Genomic DNA, 20566 nt, shown 5'->3' with positions numbered 1-20566 from the left:
CCCACCGGCCCTGGTAAATTGCATCACCCAGCCGCGAGAACTACCTTAGGTTCTTAGAGGGCTACAGGTACCAACGAGGCGCCGGAGGGTGGGGAGGGGGGGCGGCCAGAATCAAAATATCGCCCAGCTCCGGGTTCGGTCGTCAGGAAAAGAACTCAGTACACCTGCCCTTACCTCTGAATAGTCAGCGGGAAACCGTGGACTCGGTGCCCACACGAACTGCTACCCGCTGTCTACTAGGGCGGCAAAAAGAATCTACGAGAACTTCTGCCCCCGAACCTCCAGAAAAGTAAGAAATCGCTCCGCCTCAGCGGCCGGCCGAAAAGGGCCGGGTGCACAACGGTTTAACGGCTAAATAACGGTCAGCCGCGACCGTTGGCCGGCTCCCGATTCTCGCGAGATTTCCCTTTGTGTTAGTAACAATTCTTCTCTGGATTCTGTTTTTCCTTAGACATTCTTGAAGCTTCTGCGATTGTCAGAGAATGCAAGGAAGACTATAGCAAGTCCCATGACAGATTGGAGCGAAGAATAAAAAATCCACTTGTGTCTTCCAAGAGTTCAGTCTTAGGGCAAAAAAACAGATGGGCAAACAGTTGTAGCCACGTGTAATCATTTAAAGGTGGTAATTTTCAAAGACTGGTTAGGACACAGGGAAAGCGGTACTTTCAGTGGCCTGGGGAGTCAGGAGAGGCTGCCCAGATGTGATGGGCTTCTTTTAAGGCTTCCGTCAAGAATAGAACGACTATAGACAGATTGGGCTAGTCAGTGGGGAAAGACTACTCCTGAAGGTAGGCGAAGGCCCTGTGGTTGTGAAAGAGATTAGTACAAGAGAGACTCCAACAAGTGTGGCGTAGGTGTGTGAGGACAAGGTCGGGGAATGCTAAGAAGGAGACTGCAGACTTGACAGATAAGGCCTTGCAAAGACCTTTGGATTTTAGCCTCTGTGGATGGGGAACTTGTAGAATTCTGAGTGGAGAGGGAGGCAAGATGAAGTTCAGAAGAAAATATGTAGTATGAGAAATGGTTTAGGCAGGCATTGGGAGTCGAGTTAGGGAGACAGTTTTAATAGGCTGGGTGAAGTATGAGGACCCGAGCCATGACAGTGGCGCTGGAGATGAGAAAGAGGCATCAAAAGTAAAAGGTATTTAGAAGTAAAATTAATAGGAGTTGATGGGCTTTTTTAACAGTAAGCAGTGAAAGAGAGAAGTCTAAGATGACTTCCTAGTTTCAGACTTGGGCAAGTAAATGCAATAAATACTGTGATTCTAAGTACCTAGGTTTGAGCAATTAGATGAGTTCCGTTCCGTTTTGAGCACATTTGACTTCGTTTTCTAATGTCTATAATTGATGTTTTTCCAAAGGACTTGAGTAATATTTTTAAATAACCAATTTTGTTTTCTGCAAATTTAATGAGACATCAGAGTTTCTGCTAGAATTTAAAAATTTTTTGAGCTTTGAAAGAGATGAGCCAGGTTGTCCTTCATTTTACACTTTAAGGAAATTGAGTCTAGATACCCTAAAAAAAAGAATATTCCCTCCAAGAGATGATTCCAGGTTTATGCCCAAGATACCCCCCACCCGGGGGCAATAATTAATACATTTAAATAAGATCTTTTTGAAGTTGAGGATATAAATTCAACTATGTCTTTTTTTCTAAGTTTTATAAATGTGAAAAATTTAACTATGGGCTTTTTTTTTTTCATCGAAAACCAAACTGCTACTACTCCTGCTATCAAATTAACTTAAATTCACAGTATTGAAAGACTTACACCCAGTCTTTCAAAATAATAATACCACCACAGAATTTATTAATTTCATGTATTTCATATGAAATTTATTTTTACTAGATAACCTTCCTATCCTTACAAGGATTAAAATATTTGTGGGAAGATTTCAGTTTTTAAGAACTTCATTTTTTTCTACAAAAGATATTGGCAAAAATGTCAAAGTATTGTCTGCCAGAATAAGCAGTAAATCGTGCCAGTATTTCCCAATATGTGTTAAAACATTTTAGGGGCGCCTGGGTGGCTCAGTCGGTTAAGCGTCCGACTTCAGCTTAGGTCATGATCTCCCGGTTCCTGAGTTCGAGCCCCATGTCGGGCTCTGTGCCAACAGCTCAGAGCCTGGAGCCTGCTTCGGATTCTGTGTCTCCCCTTCTCTCTCTGCCTCTCCCCACCTCACGCTCTGTCTCTCAAAAAATGAATAAACGTTAAAAAAATTTTTTTTAAACCATTTTAATGATTAGTCATTTTAACTTTTTTCAATATTTTACCATCACAATTTTTTTAAATTTAGACTTATAAAAGATTTCTTTTTAAAAAACATTAAGAAAAGGTAAGAGTTGAACAAAGTTTTGTTCCTCTTTAATAATTCATAAAATGCCATAACAGGAATAAGTTTAAAATGTTAGTTCTTTATCCATCAATCTGGCCTAATTAATGAGATTCAGAAACTGCCTTTATTCTGATTACAATTGTTTCCACTAGACACCCTTTCTCATGTCTATAAGTAGTCTACATATTTTCGTTCAGTTTTCTACTAACGGGAAAAAGTAGAGCATCTTCAGGAAAGAACTCTATTTAACATTTTTCCCTTTAGAAGGAACCATGCAAACAATAATCCTTGCTTCTTTTAAGTCAAATCTGGAAAAGAATCCTGGATGTCCCTCTAGTGGTGGTCCTATATCCCACAAAATTTGATGAGCACTGATAATGTCCCATTTTATGCTGATACATTGGTAACCTAGCAATCCTGTTTATGTTTTTCAAAGCAGTCATCCTATAATGATAAACAATCTAGATTTTGAAAGTTGTAAGACAAACCACAACCACATTATAAAATTTCAGCAATGTGAATACAAATCCCATTTCTCTGAGAGTAAACTAGCCAATTTGGGGTCCTTTGCTTTCCAAGTGCTAAGTATTTCTGAGTAGTTGTGATTCAGTGTCCTCAGTTCTGTGAGCCTCCCTATGAGACGAGCAAAATGCTGTAGGTCTTCTGGATGATAAATTTTTGAATACTTGTATAAAATCTGTAAAACTGGTTCTTGTAAATTTTCCACATATTGCTTATTTTTAAGGCATGGACGATCTGAAAAACATCATCATATACATCTTAATGAATACTGGAAAGTGGTAAAAGATAGCAAATTCATTGAAAACAATACAGTTTGGAAATAATAAAAATAGCAAATATTTACTGAACCCTTAATATATGCCAGATATTACACTAAGTAACTTATTTCATGCAATGTCTTATTTAGTCTTCAGAGTACACTATGAGGTAAATTCTATTATTACCACTGTTTTTTAGACAAGCTTCTTAAGATGTAGAGAAGTCAAATAGGAAGAGAAAGGTCAGTAAGTGGTTGTAAGAATATAAAAGCAAGTTTCAAGCTTACTTGAAACTTAAAAAGATTAATTTCCTCCAGGTCAACAATAAGTAAAAGGTGAAGCTTCTTTTTTTTATTTATTTTTTATTTTTTTAATGCTTTTATTTATTTTTGAGAGAGAGAGAGAGAGAGCATGAGCAGGGGAGGGGAAGAGAGAGAGGGAGACACAGAATCTGAAGCAGGCTCCAGGCTCTGAGCTGTCAGCACAGAGCCTGACACGGGGCTCAAACTCATGGACTGTGAGATCATGACCTGAGCTGAAGTCGGACGCTTAACTGACTGAGCCACCCAGGTGCCCCAAAAGGTTAAGCTTCTTAAGTACCTAGTTATAAAAATAAAAACCAACCAAGAATTTAATGCTTAGGCAACAATTATTTATCCAGGCATTTTGGTAGAGATACAGCAGTGAACATAAACAGACACAATTTCCTGCCCTCATTAAGCTTATATCCTGAGTTTGGGAGGAGTGGATGAGAAAAGAGACATATACACATTTTAAATAAAAACATAATATGACAATGATATGTGTTACAGAGACAAATAAACCAAGAAAGGGATAAGAATTTAGGGGGGGGAGGCACACTAGCTATTTTTAAAAGGATAATCAGAGATAGGATGACATTTAGCAGAGATCCAAGATGAAGGAGGGAGGCATGTAGCTATTCTGGGGAAATAGCTTTCCAAGGATATTTGTCAAGTACAGTACAACCTGTGGCAGGAGACTGCTTGACATTTTCAAGTAACAAAATGTATCAAAAGTAATGTGGAAAAAAAATGCGGCTGTGGTGGTGTAAGCAAAAGGAATAGTAGTAGGCAATAATGGAAAAAACTGGGCTTTAAGCTATGTAGAATAGGAAACCATGAAAGGGTTATGAGCAGAGAAGTGAAATGATCTGGCCTATGTTTTAAAAGAATAACTCTGGTCTCTATATAATAGAGACTAGACCCTAGGGAGGAAAGGGCAGAAACAGGAAAGCAAAAAAGGACACTAGTTTGAATTAGGGTGGCAGGAACAGAACAGTAAGACATGGTTGAGTTCTGGATATATTCTGAGGCTAGAGCCAACAGGAGTTGTTGCCTCTTTGATATTGGGTTTTTGGTTTGTGCAACTTGAAGGATGGAGATGCCATTTAGTAAAGATGGAGGAAGAATATAGGAGGATCGGGGAGAGATCAGGAGTTCATCCTGGGATAGGTTAAATTTGATATGCCTTACTGCAGGTTGAAATCTTGAGTAGGCTATTTAGTGGAGTTAGGGGAGCAGTCCAAATTGGTATATAAATTTGGGAATTGGCTGGGTCGCCTGGGTGGCTTAGTCAGTTGAGCATCCAACTCTTGATTTTGGCTCAGGTTGTGATCCCAGGGTCATGGGATTGAGCCCCACACATCAGGCTCCAGCTCAGCTCAGGCTCAGCAAGGAGACTGCCTAAGTTCTCACTCCCTCTGCCCCTCCCCCACTCACTCTCCCACCCCTCCCCCACTCACTCTCCCACGCACACACGCGCACTCTCTCTCTCTCTCTCTCTGTCTCTCTCTCAGATAAAAAAATTTGAGAGTTGTTAACATGTAGATGGTGTTCAAAGCCATGAGATAGGATGAAATTTCAGAGGAAGTGAGTATGGAAGAGCAAAGAACTGAGCCTTAGAACAGAACACTCTTAGCATTTATCAGTGTGAAAGATGAGGAGGAGTCAACAAAAGAGATGGAAAGAGCAGTCATTGAGGAGGAAAATCAAGAGAGTGTGATGTCCTGGAAATTAAGTGGGGAAAAAATTTTTTTTCAAGAGGGAGGGAGTGACCAACAGAAGCCAAGTGATGAAAGTGTTCCAAGAAAGAAGGAATGATCTGCTCTGTCAGATGAAGTTGATGATGGGTCAAGTACAATAAGGACTAAGAATTGACCACTGGAATCAGCAATGCCAGATTACTAAAGATCTTGACAAGTTATGGCAGAATGGAAAGAAGGGGACAAAATCTGACTGTAGTGGGTTCATGAGTAAATGAGAGAAATAAAGGCAGGAGCACAGACAACTCAAAAAGTTTTTTTTTCTGTAAAGTAGAACAGAGAAATGGGAGAACAGCTGAAAGGGGATTATAGGTCAAGAAGGTGTTTTTTGAGATGCAAGAAATTATAGCATGTTTGTAAGCTAAAGAGAATTCTCTCAAGGAGAAAGAGATTTTGATGAAACAAAATTGTTACATTTGGCATCAGTGAGTAATGTAATAACCACAGACATCATGATTTGATTGCCAAACTTAATCCAAATTTTTACTTTTGAATGGTTTTTACCTGAAAAAAACACAGTTGTTGCTGCAAGCAGAGCATATTCAGTATTAGTAATAGTAAGCTCACTCATTCTTCTGTAGAAGTAAAACAATGTGTTAATAAATTCTTCAGCAATACCTAAAAAGATTAATATCAAATGTATTTTCGTCAGAACATAGTGCAGAATCAAACATATTGTCATTATCATTTTTTCTTAAAGCAGAATAATAAAATAAAACATTATATCTGACCAATTTTTTCCACCCATTATATTTTGTATGATATGTAATATTACCAGTCAGTGTAGTAGGAGGACAGTCTTTGTTGCAAAAGGTTTCCATAGAATAAATAACACTTCTATTAACACTCTGATTGTGACAATTCAGTGAGTGATCTGAATGATCTGATATTCTCATAGTACCTAGTGACAGGGGAAAACATAAAGTCTGATTTTTGAAAAAAACTTTACACAGATAGTAAATCCATTCTCTCTAATCTGTTAGGAAACATTCCCAACAAATGGTAGATTTATAATTTTTATTACTGAAACAGGGAGTGAGATTAATAGTTTAGATTTTGTATAAATAGAAAATAGAATATATAAATAGAAAACCTTCCAAAAAGATTTTTCTTATGATGTCATGTAATAAAAATGGTTTATTTTAAATTTTTTCTTTTTTAACGTTTTTATTTATTTTTGAGACAGAGAGAGACAGAGCATGAACGGGGAAGGGGCAGAGAGAGAGGGAGACACAGAATCGGAAACAGGCTCCAGGCTCTGAGCCATCAGCCCAGAGCCCGACGCGGGGCTCGAACTCACGGACCGCGAGATCGTGACCTGGCTGAAGTCGGACGCTTAACCGAGTGCGCCACCCAGGCGCCCCAAAAATGGTTTACTTTAAAAGAAAAGCAAAAGCTAGACCAATGAATTAGAAAAGCTATTACGAAATTCTTATTACTACACTAACTAGTAAAACAAAAATATAATAAGAAAAATAACTCAATGTTGTATAATTTGTTGCTGTATTTAATAGTAACTGTTAACAGTAAGGTTATGTTGGCCGGACTTTTTTACTTTCAGAAGCTGACGAAAGACATTCTTTCAGGCTGTAAAGTTGGGCCCCGTGAAGAAACATCACTTCAGTTTTTGATCCTTTACGTAATGCAGTCTGGTCCTCAGTTGTCAAATTTTCAAATCCTTTAACAAAAGATCACATAATTGTTTGAAATCAATAATGAAAAGATAATTTTCAGGTATAAGATTTAGTATTTTTAACTATCCATTTAGTTATAAATCCTAAATGTTTCCTTAGAATAATCACAATTTGTAACTTCAAATCTAAATAAAATTCTTGATTCCACATGATAATATTTTGGAGCACTTTCATCAGAACTAGATAATAATACTTTCATATGGCAAGAGCAAATCAAACATAGTTTAGCCTCAAAGAATTTATTTTTACAGTGAGTTATCTGTATATGTAGATAGGTAAGTTTTGGCCAACTGTACCTTGATTTTTTTCATACTGTACCGGCAATTTTGTTTGTTTCATGTTTTAGCTAAAGTTAAAAGATACAGTCAGTCATATTATTTCTCTTGCTCCTAAGTCCTTGGAGTCATTTGAATATTTTAAAATATTTATACTTTCAACTACCTGATTGTTTAAAGCAGACAAAATGAACCATTTCCACCAGCTTTGCTGGAAAAATAGAGGTTTTTGTTTTCCTAAATGGTCCCCTTCCTTTAAAATAGGAAACTTAGGGGCGCCTGGGTGGCGCAGTCGGTTAAGCGTCCGACTTCAGCCAGGTCACGATCTCGCGGTCCGGGAGTTCGAGCCCTGCGTCGGGCTCTGGGCTGATGGCTCAGAGCCTGGAGCCTGTTTCCGATTCTGTGTCTCCCTCTCTCTCTGCCCCTCCCCCGTTCATGCTCTGTCTCTCTCTGTCCCAAAAATAAATAAACGTTGAAAAAAAAATTTTTTTTAATAGGAAACTTAAAAAAAAAAAAAAAAGTGTTGGGGCTCCTGGGTGGCTCAGTCGGTTATGCGTCCGACTTCAGCTCAGGTCATGATCTCGCGGTCCATGAGTTCAGGCCCCACGTCGGGCTCTGTGCTGCCAGTTCAGAGCCTGGACCCTGCTTCAGATTCTGTGTCTCCCCCTCTCTCTACCCCTCCCCTGCTCATGCTCTGTCTCTCTCTGTCTCAAAAAAATAAATAAAAGCATTAAAAAAATTTTTTTAATTAAAAAAAAAGTGTTAAAGTAATTTTTTTTCCAAAGGTGAAGTGATTACCTGGGAGTCCCTTGGTAAAATCCACTAACCCCTGTAGGTGTAGGACCATGGTCTCCGAGAGTTGCAAAAAGCTCAGCTCAGGATTTGCATACTTCTGGAGCTAGCCAGCAAAAAGAAATAAGGTTAATAGATTTTTTTCTTTTAAGTAAATTAAAATGTTTAACTTTTAAATTACAAGTTTAAATTTTTAACTTTCACATTGACACTCTTATTTTCTAACATAATTAGTTATAAATTATTTCCTGCCAATAATGAACACATACAAACATCTTTGTTTCCTCTAAAGGACTTGTGTATTTTTGATGAGCAGCCACAATGTCCTTAATGAGCTGATGTTCCTCGTGAGTTAGTTCCATGCTCTCCTTAATCTGTAAGAAAACATGGGGGAGGGAGGAGAACTATAATGAATTCTTATTAAACAAGACATCATGTCATCATTAAAGAAACAAGAAATTTTATAAGAAGAGTCTTGCCACTTTTCCAGATCTAGTGGTGGATGATACAAGCTTGTTGTCTACTTCCTCTTCCACTTTGATGCTAGAGGAAAAACTATTCTTCTGCTTAAAATTCTTTCGAAGTCTCTTTGATTTGCATTGGATTTCTGTGAGCAAACCTGTGATATTACAAAATTCATATAAAATGTTTTAGGTATGGCAAATAACATTCTAGGATTTGATGAAAATTGTCTTATACTGGATACATATATAATCATAGACTTGTCTTTTCACAAAGAATCTTTCTTTTATGGCAAGCAGCAATTAAATTTACTACATTACTTTCTCCTTTTCCTTCCATCACTACCTTCTTCTTAAAAATACATAGTTAGCCTACGGGCACTGGGGTGGCTCAGTCGGTTGAGCTTCCAACTTCAGCTCAGGTCATGATCTCATGGCCCGTGAATTCAAGCCACGCATCAATCGGGCTTTGTGCTGACAGCTCAGAGCCTGGAGCCTGCTTCAGATTCTGCATCTCCCTCTCTCTCTGCCCCTCCCTCACTCGCACTCTGTCTCAAAAAATAAATAAACATCAAAAAAAAAAATACATAGCCTAGACATAAATTAAAAATTAATTTTGCATCTCCAAACTATAAGTTTAGACCTTTTTATGTTAGAGAAATATACACATTAATTAGATCTTGGAAGTAATATAAAATATCAATTGCTATAGCAGTTGAACTAACTACCTTATCCATGAGCTTTTTTTCTTTGATTTTTATATAAGGTCAAGAGAATATTTTGTGATTTTTCAAATGAGCTAAGTCAATTTTTTCCTAACAAGACAAGAAAATGGCATTTTGTTATGGCAGCCCGAGCAGTCTCAAGACAGGTATAAACTAAAGGATTCAGGCTGGACAGGGTAACCTTAAGATCTTCTCCAACCCTAGAATCTTAAATAGGAATCCTTTCGTTCAAAAACTTTGAAGAGTTTGGATTTTATTATAATAAGCTGTATAAAATAAACAGGATACTGCATTGGTATTTATTGAACAAGAATGTAACTTAATAAAAATTGAAGAATATTATAGCAGTGGAAGGTAGATTGAACTAAAAAACAGAAAATGAAGAAATAGCCATAAAATTAATATAATAGTATAAGTGCAAGATGGTAAGAGTTTGTGCAAGATTAGACATGAGAAGAAAACCTTAATAGTACCTTACTAAGAAAAATGAAATTTTGAAATCACCATGAGATTTTGAGTCCTGGGAAATAGAAATTGAGGAAATAATGCCAAAACCGTAGTGCTACTCTGAGGATTAAATGACATCATGTAAGTTATCAGCTAAAAACTCAGTGAACATACAAGGAACCCAAACAGCTTAGGTACTCTTCTGCCTGTTGAGTTGGGTTTTGACACCTATGGGTTGTTAGTAGGCTCTACTTCCCTATCATGTTATCATGTAGGCTTGTAAAGATACCAGACCAAAGAAGGGGAACTACCAATTTAAAATTCTGCTCTTTTGGGGTGCCTGGGTGGCTCAGTTGGTTGGGCGTCCGACTTCAGCTCAGGTCACGATCTCGCGGTCCATGGGTTCGAGCCCCGCGTCAGGCTCTGGGCTGATGGCTCAGAGCCTGGAGCCTGCTTCCGATTCTGTGTCTCCCTCTCTCTCTGCCCCTCCCCCATTCATGCTCTGTCTCTCTCTGTCCCAAAAATAAATAAACGTTAAAAAAAAAATTTTTTTTTTAAATAAAATTCTGCTCTTTATAGATACATTATATAACTTTAGGTTAAGTTACCAGTTAAGAACATATGATTACTGGCAAAATTACAGCCATATAGTATAGAACGGGGTTTATGGAAATAATTACCTAGATTGGTTACTGGTCATCCTAATTTATCAGTTGCTAGAGAAATAGCTTAAATCTAGATAACTATGTTACAATTCAAAATGACAATCTGAGGAATGCATTAAGTTGTCAGGAAGATAAGAAAAACTAAAATCCACCTCAAAAAAAGAGCCCCCCAAATCCACAATAATACTTACATTCTGCCAACATTCCTACTGCCTTACACTTTTTTAGTCTGCACTCTTGACATTTCCTACGCATGTACATGTCCATTTCACAGTGGCCACCATTCTTGCAATGATATACTGCATTTTTGGTGATGCTACGTCGAAAAAAAACCTAATGACAAGAAAAACTACTTTTAAAATTTACGATTAGGTATTTTTAGTTGTTTTTCATTAATATATACCTTCCTAGTAAAATGATCAAAATAAAATTATTTCAATAAAATGTGTTTTTCTATCAATAAGAAGGTTTGGTTTGATATACATTTATATTCCCTCATGATTGATAATATTCTATTCCAAGGGTATTCCTTTCAATAATTGCATCCAAAAATTAAACTAAATAGCTCCAACACATTAAGATTTTATTTTATCTATTTTACTATGGTTATGCTATATCATCTAAAGCATTTTTATAACTATGTTCTGCAGACTATCAAGATTCCATGAAGCATCTCTCTAGCTGCCTTTGAAATAATATGTGCTCAGGTGAAACCTCTTTTCTGCTCTCCTCACATTTCCACCTCAACCCATAAAGGAAGAGATATTCTTCGAAACTTAGTCCCCTGTCCTTCCTTTTTTAGCACCCCCACAGGTGAGAAAATATTTTTAAGTTATTTGGCCTGAGACATTGAGTCGGCTGTGTTATGTGTGTGGGTGTTTTGGTGGAGGTATCTATATTTTCTCTTTCATTTCCTAAATCCATGCATAGCAGTCCCCCTTCCCATTTCCTCTTTTATTTCCCATTCCTCTGCAGTCACCCCTGCTACCTTCTTAATCCATTCCAAGCAGTAAAGTTGATAAGCCATGTCAATGCATCTCTCAGAGGCCTGCCATACCTTTTTTCTGTAGCCACACTTGAGAGTGAGAGTTTCATGACTTAGATTCAACAAAGGGAGCAGAAAGATCAGCTGAAGTCTTCAAGAACTATGCCTCATCCTCCACCTAGTTTTAACAGCAAGGCCCTGCATTTTAAGAGTAAGCAAATACATGCCCAGCTATTCTATTCACAAAGCTGGTACTTCATTTCCCACAGTCTTTATTTGGCTATTCTTTGTGAGGGGTATGCTGTGAGATTCTGACAGTAAGTCTTCACCGTGAACTTCTAATAGATATGTTTACCTAGTGCTGCATTGGCCTAAGCATTTCCAGGTCTGTCTCAACATTGCATTTGTAAACAAAAATAGTGCAGAAGTGTTTTAATACCTCGAAATTTCATCAAGGGCTATTTCACTTTTTGAAAATTTCATTGTCAATAATGATCTTTGCTTGCAAACTTCCCATTTGTTTTCAAAAAAGCATTCCAAAAGAATTAAAATAGACTCATAGAAGTCATTTAATTTCAAATTCCTTTCTAATGCATGAATTATACCAGCCGCATGAGAAGATGTATTAGTTACCATTCAGATGGTTTTAAAAGTCATTTTCCATTCCAATATCAGATTCATCTAGGAACACAGAAACCTCCTGCTATTATATAAATATTGAAGTTTGTATTTAAATGTAAAAGTTTTCATCAAAAATGAAAACTAAATCAAAACTTTATTACATTCCACTTTCATGTCTTTTATGCCACAGATGGATCACCTTTAAATACATCAATGGGTCTCCCTGGTTTTCTTTTTCACACTTTAAAAAGTAAGGCTATTCTTACAGGCCTAAAATTTCATGTCTCTTCAGTGAACACTAGGACTTCAGTTTCGTTTTAACTTTATCCTTACCTTTGCAACCTTCACAAGTAAGTGCATTATAATGATATCCTGATGCTTTATCACCACAAACTACACAGAGGTCTTCCTGTCTCTTAATTCGCATAGAAGAATGAGTTAGTCTGGACCTTTTTATTCCAGAGTATCCATCTTCAACATCATGGTCAACCACATAAGTGGGTTTATTTAATTCACAGGAAACAAGTCCACATTCTCCACCACTGAACTGTGGATCCAAGCTGCAAGTGTTGAAATGACTTTGTAAAGATTGGGACTGTAGAGCTGTTGGCAACTGGACGGTAGAATACTGGCAAAAAGGCGATTCTTGAAAATCAGTGTCGTACAGCCGATAACTGATTTGCTCCGGCAGAATATCTAGGTGTTTTTAGCATAAACAAAGAACAAATGGTAAAAAGTCAAAATTTCATAGTTGTTTTCAAAGGTCAAAGAGTTTTATGCTCAACAAACAGTTCAACATGTCCACTACATCCCAGGGACTTGCTGTCCAGCATGAGGAGCAGGCAGTAAACTGTATTGCAATGCATCGTAAGTGCTGCCGTCCCAGTGGTATGCAGAGGTTGCCCAGGAGCTGGGAGAAAGGGCAGTCGTTGCTAATGGCCTGCATACCAACTCCAGCCTCCGTCTTAAATACAAATGCGTATTTCCCAAAGTTTGGAATGAAAGAAGGTTTTCCCCACCGTATGCATTTCCCTTATTGTGGATACAACCGTTTGCAGTGCAGTCAGGCTAACAAAGAGATGAATTCATAAATTAGCACCTCCCCAAAATACCAGCCTGAAATACAATTTTACCAGTTACCTGGTTATTTCAAGCAAAGAAAAATTTTTTTTCTGGGGCTCCTAGCTGGCTTAGTCAGTTAAGTGTCCAACTTCAGCTCAGGTCATGATTTCACAGTTCATGAGTTCAGTTCATGAGTTCAAGTCCCGTGTTGGGCTTTGTGCTGACAGCGTGGAGCCTGCTTGGGATTCTCTCTCTCTCCCTCTCTCTCTGCCCCTCCCTGACTCGTGCTTTCTCTCTCTCTCTCAAAATAAATAAATTAATTAAAAAAATATTATTTACTTGAACTCCCCATTTAATATACCTTAACACTCTCCTTTGCAATTCATAGGCCTGATTTAAATTACTAGTTTCTTTTGTGTTTTGTTGACTAACAGTTCTAACTAGCAATTATGTGGTGATAAGTTCACCTACCTCAAAGGGTTACTGTAAGGATAAATAAAAGATGGTATGCAAAAGCAAATATAAAACATAAAACATAAAATACAAAATAATGCTTAATGAATATCACTATTATAGTTATCAGAAGCTCCCAAACACCAACTTACTTTTCACTTTCAGCAAAATTGTTAAATCTAAATCCAGAAAATTGGCTCCAAATGGATCCAGGAGTACTGAGTGCCCTATGTCTATAACTAGCAATATTTGTACTTTTCCTGATGCTGAATCACCAGGTGATTAACCTCAAAATTCTACCAAGATCAGTAAACATTATAATTTTCATTAACTAACTCACATAAGTCACTTGCAATCTTAGAGCATTCAGTCTAATGCTAAGTGTTGAGTAAATACTAATGACCACCTGATATGAAAAGAAAGGTTATCAGTAAAAACAATGTAACTTTTTTTTAAAAGAAGGCGGCCCTTCTTGACTGAGTGTCAAAAGACTGTAGAATACTGGCTGATGTTCCATTGTCATGGCAATCCGAGTTGAAATCTCAACCCTAACCTTACCCCTAACAAGAAAACTGCCCCTAAAATAAATTTATATTATAGCCTTACTCTTTTTGGAGAAAATTCCTGTCATATCCTGCATTCTGTTTCTATTTCTTTCCCTTTGATAAAAATCTTATATCAAGATTAAAATTTCAAGTATATTGAATAGCACTCTGAGCTACATTTACTAAATTGCATGTGAACTAGCTACAACTAACTCCTAAAACAACTTCTAATGTGCATGTTAATTCACATTTTAAAAATTAAATACAATTTTGTACTATCTTGATTTTCCCTCCTTTTTTTTTTTAAAGTTTATTTATTTTGAGAGAGAGAGAGTACTCCTGCAGGCACACGGACGAGGGTCAGAGCAAGGGAGAGAGAATCCCAAGCAGGCTCCTAGCTATCAGCGCAAAGCCCAACTCAGGGCTCCATCCCATGAACTGTGAGATCATAACCTGAGCCAAAATCAAGAGTCTGATGCTCAACTGACTGAGTTACCCAAGCACGCTGGGCTTTTCCCTTTTACAATTGATTCTGGCTTACAATATTTTCATATTACTGATTTTTTAAATTATATTCTCGTAGAGGGAATAATTTTTTATTAAGTTTTTAATTTTAATTCCTCTTGTTGAGAATAATTTAAAGTCTTTGGTTTACTTGTTTATTTCTTTTTTTAAAAAAACCCTATTATTAACCAATATTACACACACACAAAAATGTTTTATTAACTATTACACTGTATTTGTCTACATACCATAGTACTGCACTGGTTCAGCAAGACAGTACTCATCAGATGTAGTAACATAAGTATTTGCCATTCTCTGGTCCAATTCTCACTCATTCATCAGTGAATGCTGAAATAGAGCCTGAAGGAAATAAAACTTTTGTAGACTATCTGAAAGCATGATTATCAACTCAGCATGACTTTATAAAAGTACAGTACTATTTTTGGAAAAGAGGAGTTAGCAGAATTTACTAAAATTAGACATCTATATTTATACTTTAATTGGAAAAATAGTGAGTTTTCAATTTCTAAACACCAAATTATTAATTCTGCCAATTTCTTTATACATATATTTTTTTTAATTTTTAATGTTCATTTTTGAAAGAGAGAGAGAGAGAGAGATCATGAGCAGGGGAGGGGCAGAGAGATAGTGAGACACAGAATCCAAAGCAGGCTCCAGGCTCTGAGCTGTCAGCGCAGAGCCCGAAGTGGGGCTCGAACCCATGAAACGTGAGATCATGAACCGAGCCAAAGTCGGACATTTAACTGACTGAGCCACCCAGGCATCCCTAATTTTGCCAATTTCTTATTGCTCAGCTCTTTACAAATAACTCATTAAACCTTGGTAATAATCAATGTGGCTTTTTTTTTTTTTTAATGTGGCTTTTGAAAGTGTACCAAGCTTTGGTGTCAAGCTTCATACACTGCTTTCACCACTTACTTATGGGTCATTTATTAAACCTCCCTAAACCTTAGTTTCCTCATTTGTAGAAGAAAAATAATAAAACCCTCCTGGCAAAATTATTGGGAGAGTTTAATTAATGTATGTAAAATCCAGCACACTTCTTGTCTTAATAACTGATTCTCATAATCTCTATTCTAATAGGTTCAAGATTTCACTGTTCTAAATTTAGATGAACTAGGAAGAAAAATGAGACTTTTTCACGAAGGAAATTAAAGAGTAAGAAAAAATGCCTTCCATAGCACTTGTGTTTATCTTCTAAGTCCTCTATAAATATTTTTTATAGTCCTATGATATGCTAAACATTAAAACATTAATTTTGGTTCTGCTTAACTAAAATTTTATTTTTTTTATTTATTAAAGAAAGTTTATGGATTACTGGAGAAAGTGTTTTATTTTTAATAGTAAAGCCTAAAAATCGTAAGCTGTTATAAGAAAAATTATTCAAAATCTAAGGCTATCCTTTAATGGGAAAAAAAAAGTCTTTATTTTTGTTATTTCCTAGAAAGGAACTCCAAAAATTTAAATAAACTTAAACAGGAAATCACAGTTTAAGAGACTGAAAATTATTGGAAGAAAATAAAGTTCACCCTAGAGTCCATCATATCTTACAGCTTTATCTTCTCTATTAGAAGATAAAGACTGTTTTCACCTTCAAAAAGAACCAAAAAAGGAGACATTGGGGTTTTAAATCATGCCAGAAAATTCATGTGACCAACTTCTGAGACAGTCTCTGAGCTTATATTGAAAAATCTTTCACTTGGATTTATTACCCATGTGATGAGTTCATGGCTAAGGTTTCTATGTCCACGAAGACGGTTCAAATAGTAATATCTCTGAAATGTGTCCCCTTTATCATCTAATAGAATGTATGCTCCTTTAAAAGCATTTGAATCTCCAGTCTTCTGACAGCATAGCAGTCAGTAGAATGAGCACTGGATGGAAGAGATGAAGCAAAAGCAGTGCCCCCAAATAAGTGCAACTTTGATATGAAGTTTTCCTTCCTTGAAAAGTCAGGACTAAAATCAGTATGATCCGTCAGCATACACTTCTGTGTTTCCTATATTGCAACAGGTCAATTGGCCCTCCATAGAAAAAACAATTCTGAATGCCATCCATTTAATTGGTGTGGTCCCTTTTAGCAATGATCCTGTTCAGTTCTTTCCAAACTTCTCTTTGGAGTCCCAATTCAATTTCATAAAATTATAAATGAATGTGAAAACTTGAAGTTGTTATTCACCCTCCTTTTAAAATTGCTGCATTTGCCATGAGGCTTCATACAATATTGAATATCTGAAGAAGTCTGAAAATTTAAAAGTATTTGGTACTACTTAGATACAGACTTTGCTGAGGGAGAGTTTGAGAAATAATATAGAACAAACCAGAGGTAGCACATTAAAACAAAACTGGTAGTATCCTGACAAAGACACACATAAGTATCCTGTAGTAATGCCACTATCAGGGTTCAAATCACAAACAATGATGTTCTAAAATCCAGTCCTTCCAATGCTGGTAAATAAACACCCAAAAATATTATCTAAAGTAAACCTGTTTTTATCAGTTTATGGACTTGTTATATTCCAGGGCATACATGAAACATACATAAATAAGCCTTTGGTTAAAAATATGCTTCTTAAAATATGAAATATTCATCTCTCTAAATGCTCACAGTAATATTGTATTATTTTCTACATAAAATTTTTCACTAATTTTCTTCAGCCTTTTAGATGTTTAATAGAAGTATTTTAATATATATACATAGTAAATAAAAGCTTTCAGAAATACAGTGTTCGTACAATTAGTTTAAGATCACTTAAGCAAATTATTAATAACATAGAGAAAGGTATGTAATCAAAGACTTCCTATCCTGTTAAAAGTTACAATAGGCCTGGCGTGATTCTGTTTTGTTATCTTTCCTAGTAAATATTTACTTAAAAACAAAAATAACTTAGTTAAGAGAGAAGCTTTTATCAAGAGGATCAATTTGGCATGGGCAAAGTCTGTATTTTCTTTCTAGAACAAATATAACTTTATTAAAAAATTGTACTTTCCACAGATTATAATAGCTATTTACCTGAAAAGATGCTTAATTGCAGAAATGAATTTGCATCTCCTCTGCCTTAACCCTAAATCATGTGTAGGAAATCTTCATGTAGCTAGAACTTTTAACAGGAAAAACATATTGACTCCAGGGAACTACAGTGACACGTTAAAGGCACGGTTTTTACATTTTCACTCTTGCAATAGGTCACTTGAATCATGAATAATGCATTGCATAAAACTGATATCACTGAAAAGTAGATAGCTTCATAAGAAAAACATTTTACTCTTCAGAGTAGCCTCTACTAGAAAAAAAGGAATGATAGTGCTGTATGATACACAATTATAAAAAGGTTTTTCAGAGCAGAACTTCTTTGATCCAAAATTCTCTGAGCTTATTGGAACCAAAGAAAATGAAAAGAATATATTTGAATAACAGCACAAATTAAGGCTTCTGGATTCCTTTACAAGGATCTGTCCTTTAACCTTCGAATACTTGGAGGATTTTACACTGTGAAGTCTTCACATATAGTTTTATCACGCAGCTTTTTTGAGATGTAATTTACATAATATAAAATTCGCCCTTTTAAAATGTACAATTCATGGTTTTTAGAATACTCAGAGTGTGCAACTATCACCACCATCTAATTGCAGAGCATTTTTATTACTGCAAAGTGAAATCCTATACCCATAAACAGTCTCTCCTCATTCTCTTCTCCCCCCCCCCCAATCCTTAGCAACCACCAATCCACTTTCTGTGTCTATGTATTTGCCAATTCTAGACATTTCATATAAATGGAATCCTACAATTCCATATATAGTTTTAAATGAAAAAACATATTTAGTTAATATCATGTCAAGTAATTTTTACAGCTTAAGAAAGAGAAAACAGACTAAATGTTAGAAAATTCATGGCTATGAATTTAATGTATACTTCAGAGATGTGGAAATACAGTTTGTGTCTACTTCCATAATCTGGAAGAATGTTTATAAATATCATCATAGCATTTTGAACAGAGGTGTAATTCCCTGAATATACCCCTATCAGAATATATTTCAAGTTGCCTTCAATTTACATATAACCTATTGCTTTAAAAAATAAAATGTGTTTTAAGAATAAGTTCTTGATTAAAAACACATTTCATTTTTAAATATGAGAGTAAATACCACTGTGAATCAACTTACATTATTACATCGAATGTCACCTGAAGTCCAACTACGGTTCAAAATTGCCTTGTCATTCTTCAGGGGAAAACCAAACCACTGTATAAGCTACTTAAGTTTCTTGTTTTCAAGGAGCAAATGCTTTTTATAGTTTGACTATCACAGCAACAACATTGGCTTATTTGCTTTGCAAAAATTAAATTAATGATGATGGAAACTAAAGGGTTCCAAAAATACCCTTAACACCTTCCAGTTTAATAATAGTTTAAATTGCCAACAAAATTAATATTCATATTTAATTTAGACAGCATAAAATTATAAAATTTTGTGTTTTGAAAGAAGACAAAATACTCACAGTTAAATGATACTACTAGAGATTGTCCTTTTCCTCACAGAACGAGTATAGATAGATTTAACAAGGACTTCAACTTTCCAGCTGGAGCAAATTGGACCTTTTCCCTATTTATCAAGGAGCGGAGAGGGGGGCACTCTGCATACACTTAGGCTCCAGACACTCTGCAGAGCAACGCTTCAGCTCTATCTCAGAGACAAACTTCCCAGACAATCCTCTCTTAGGTCAAAACAAGGGCAGTTATTATTTGACATAAATCAAATAATAACCAGATCATCAGGGATAGAGTTCTTTGGGACCTTCAGGTCACACTCTCCCAGAGTTCCTTATTGTTTACTTAATAAATATTTTGTTTTCTTGATTAAATTTGACATTCTCCCACTTTGGTTACAAAACACTGGGTCTCTAGAAACTACTAAGCAATATGCACAGGAAAGGAAAAACAGTCATTAATTCAAACGTCATTAATACAGGTGTTATAACAATTCAACTTGAAGTTTATCTCTGCGTTACCTACAAAATAATTGTTAATCCAATTAGAAATGTTGGTAATAATTCAGATCGGTACAGTGTTATATGTATACAAGTCATCTAGTCCAACCCTCTCGATGTTTTGGCTTAAAAAACTGCAACACCAATAAATACTACTCCTGGTTCAAGTTCTCATAGCTAAGCCAGTTAGTAGCAGAGGTGAAACTCAATGAAAATTCATGTAGTTGAACAAGATACATAAATCACTATGATTTTTTTTTAATGTCACTTACGTAAACAAAGTCTGTTGGCTACCAGGCTCATAGTATCATCCCTGTAAGGCATCTCTACAGAGGCAAGTTCCACCATTAACCTCCAATTCTTCTGGTAACACCTCCTCTAACGCACCTATTTTACGTGACTCTAGGCTCTGGTCTCTGTCCTGCCCAGTTCTGCTTGCACATTAACGTAGCACAGTATACATTTCCACCTTTCTTGGCATCTTAGTCCACATCCCGTTTCTGACTTCACAACTACTATATCTGCTGAATTCTTCAAGGGACCTTATCTACTACTGGGAAGAATTCATGATAAAATCTGCAAGTCATGTCACATAGAGTTTTGTTTATTTCTTAAAAGAATAGGCCCTGTGTCTATGAATTTTAATCCGTGAACCAAAGAATAATACTTCCAGCATGATAAATTCATTTATTTGATTATAAAATATTCCAAAAACAGGCTCCAAATTATGTCTCAAAAGAACTGACACTCTACTGGAAACCTTACAATGAAATAAGGCAAAACAAACATACACTACTTGATGTGTTTGAAAAGCAATGTTTAACTTCTAAATATTTATCAGGAACATTTGCTTCTCAAAAAAAAAAAAACATTTTTAAAAGAACTTCAGCCCTTTCAGTATTAGTATACAAGTATCAGGGATAGTTGATAAATTATTTTATCATTTTTTTATCTTTTTAATTGAGGTGTAATTGACATAAGACCTTGTATTAGTTTCAGGTTTACAACATAATTCAATATTTGTATGTATTGTCAAATGATCAACATAATAAGTCTAGTTAAGGTCTGTTACCATACATAGCTACAATTTTTTTTTCTTGTGATGAGCGCTTTTAAGATCTAGTCGTTTAGCAAATAGCAAATATGCAGTACAG

The 20566-nt window shown here is 36.0% G+C and overlaps 2 protein-coding genes and 1 long non-coding RNA gene across 6 annotated transcripts in view; 1 reads left to right on the top strand and 2 right to left on the bottom strand.

The window, feature by feature from the left end:
* Window positions 1-284, bottom strand: part of SYCP1 (synaptonemal complex protein 1) — a 118632-nt gene extending 118348 nt beyond the window's left edge. For 2 of the 3 annotated variants that reach the window (XM_045478754.1, XM_045478757.1), the window contains exon 1: window positions 175-284. The gene's annotated coding sequence lies outside the window, so the exon portion shown is untranslated. Of the gene's footprint in view, window positions 1-44 lie in introns of all 3 variants that reach the window. The other variant, XM_045478755.1, reaches the window with a different exon arrangement.
* Window positions 177-15614, top strand: LOC123598508. 2 transcript variants are annotated; one of them, XR_006712656.1, is made up of 4 exons: window positions 177-289; window positions 10885-11047; window positions 12604-12707; window positions 15509-15614. It is a non-coding gene; the product is annotated as an uncharacterized LOC123598508 (long non-coding RNA). The 2 variants fall into 2 exon arrangements; XR_006712657.1 differs by lacking the exon at window positions 12604-12707.
* LOC123598507 (bile acid receptor-like) lies at window positions 2336-19042 on the bottom strand. The gene is made up of 11 exons (XM_045478759.1): window positions 18924-19042; window positions 14653-14764; window positions 12163-12536; window positions 10426-10567; window positions 8416-8555; window positions 8206-8310; window positions 7943-8042; window positions 6731-6853; window positions 5951-6076; window positions 5680-5793; window positions 2336-3090 (listed from the first exon to the last, which is right to left on the bottom strand). Exons 2-11 carry the CDS (start codon window positions 14714-14716, stop codon window positions 2843-2845), a joined length of 1536 nt encoding a protein of 511 aa, XP_045334715.1. The 5' UTR covers window positions 14717-14764; window positions 18924-19042; the 3' UTR covers window positions 2336-2842.
* Between the last annotated feature and the right edge of the window lie 1524 nt (window positions 19043-20566).

Source organism: Leopardus geoffroyi, chromosome C1, assembly GCF_018350155.1.
Source record: "Leopardus geoffroyi isolate Oge1 chromosome C1, O.geoffroyi_Oge1_pat1.0, whole genome shotgun sequence".
In the NCBI taxonomy this organism is placed as follows: Eukaryota; Metazoa; Chordata; class Mammalia; order Carnivora; family Felidae; genus Leopardus; species Leopardus geoffroyi.
Note: the sequence above shows the minus strand (reverse complement) of the source record. Positions and strands in the feature narration are given on the sequence as shown.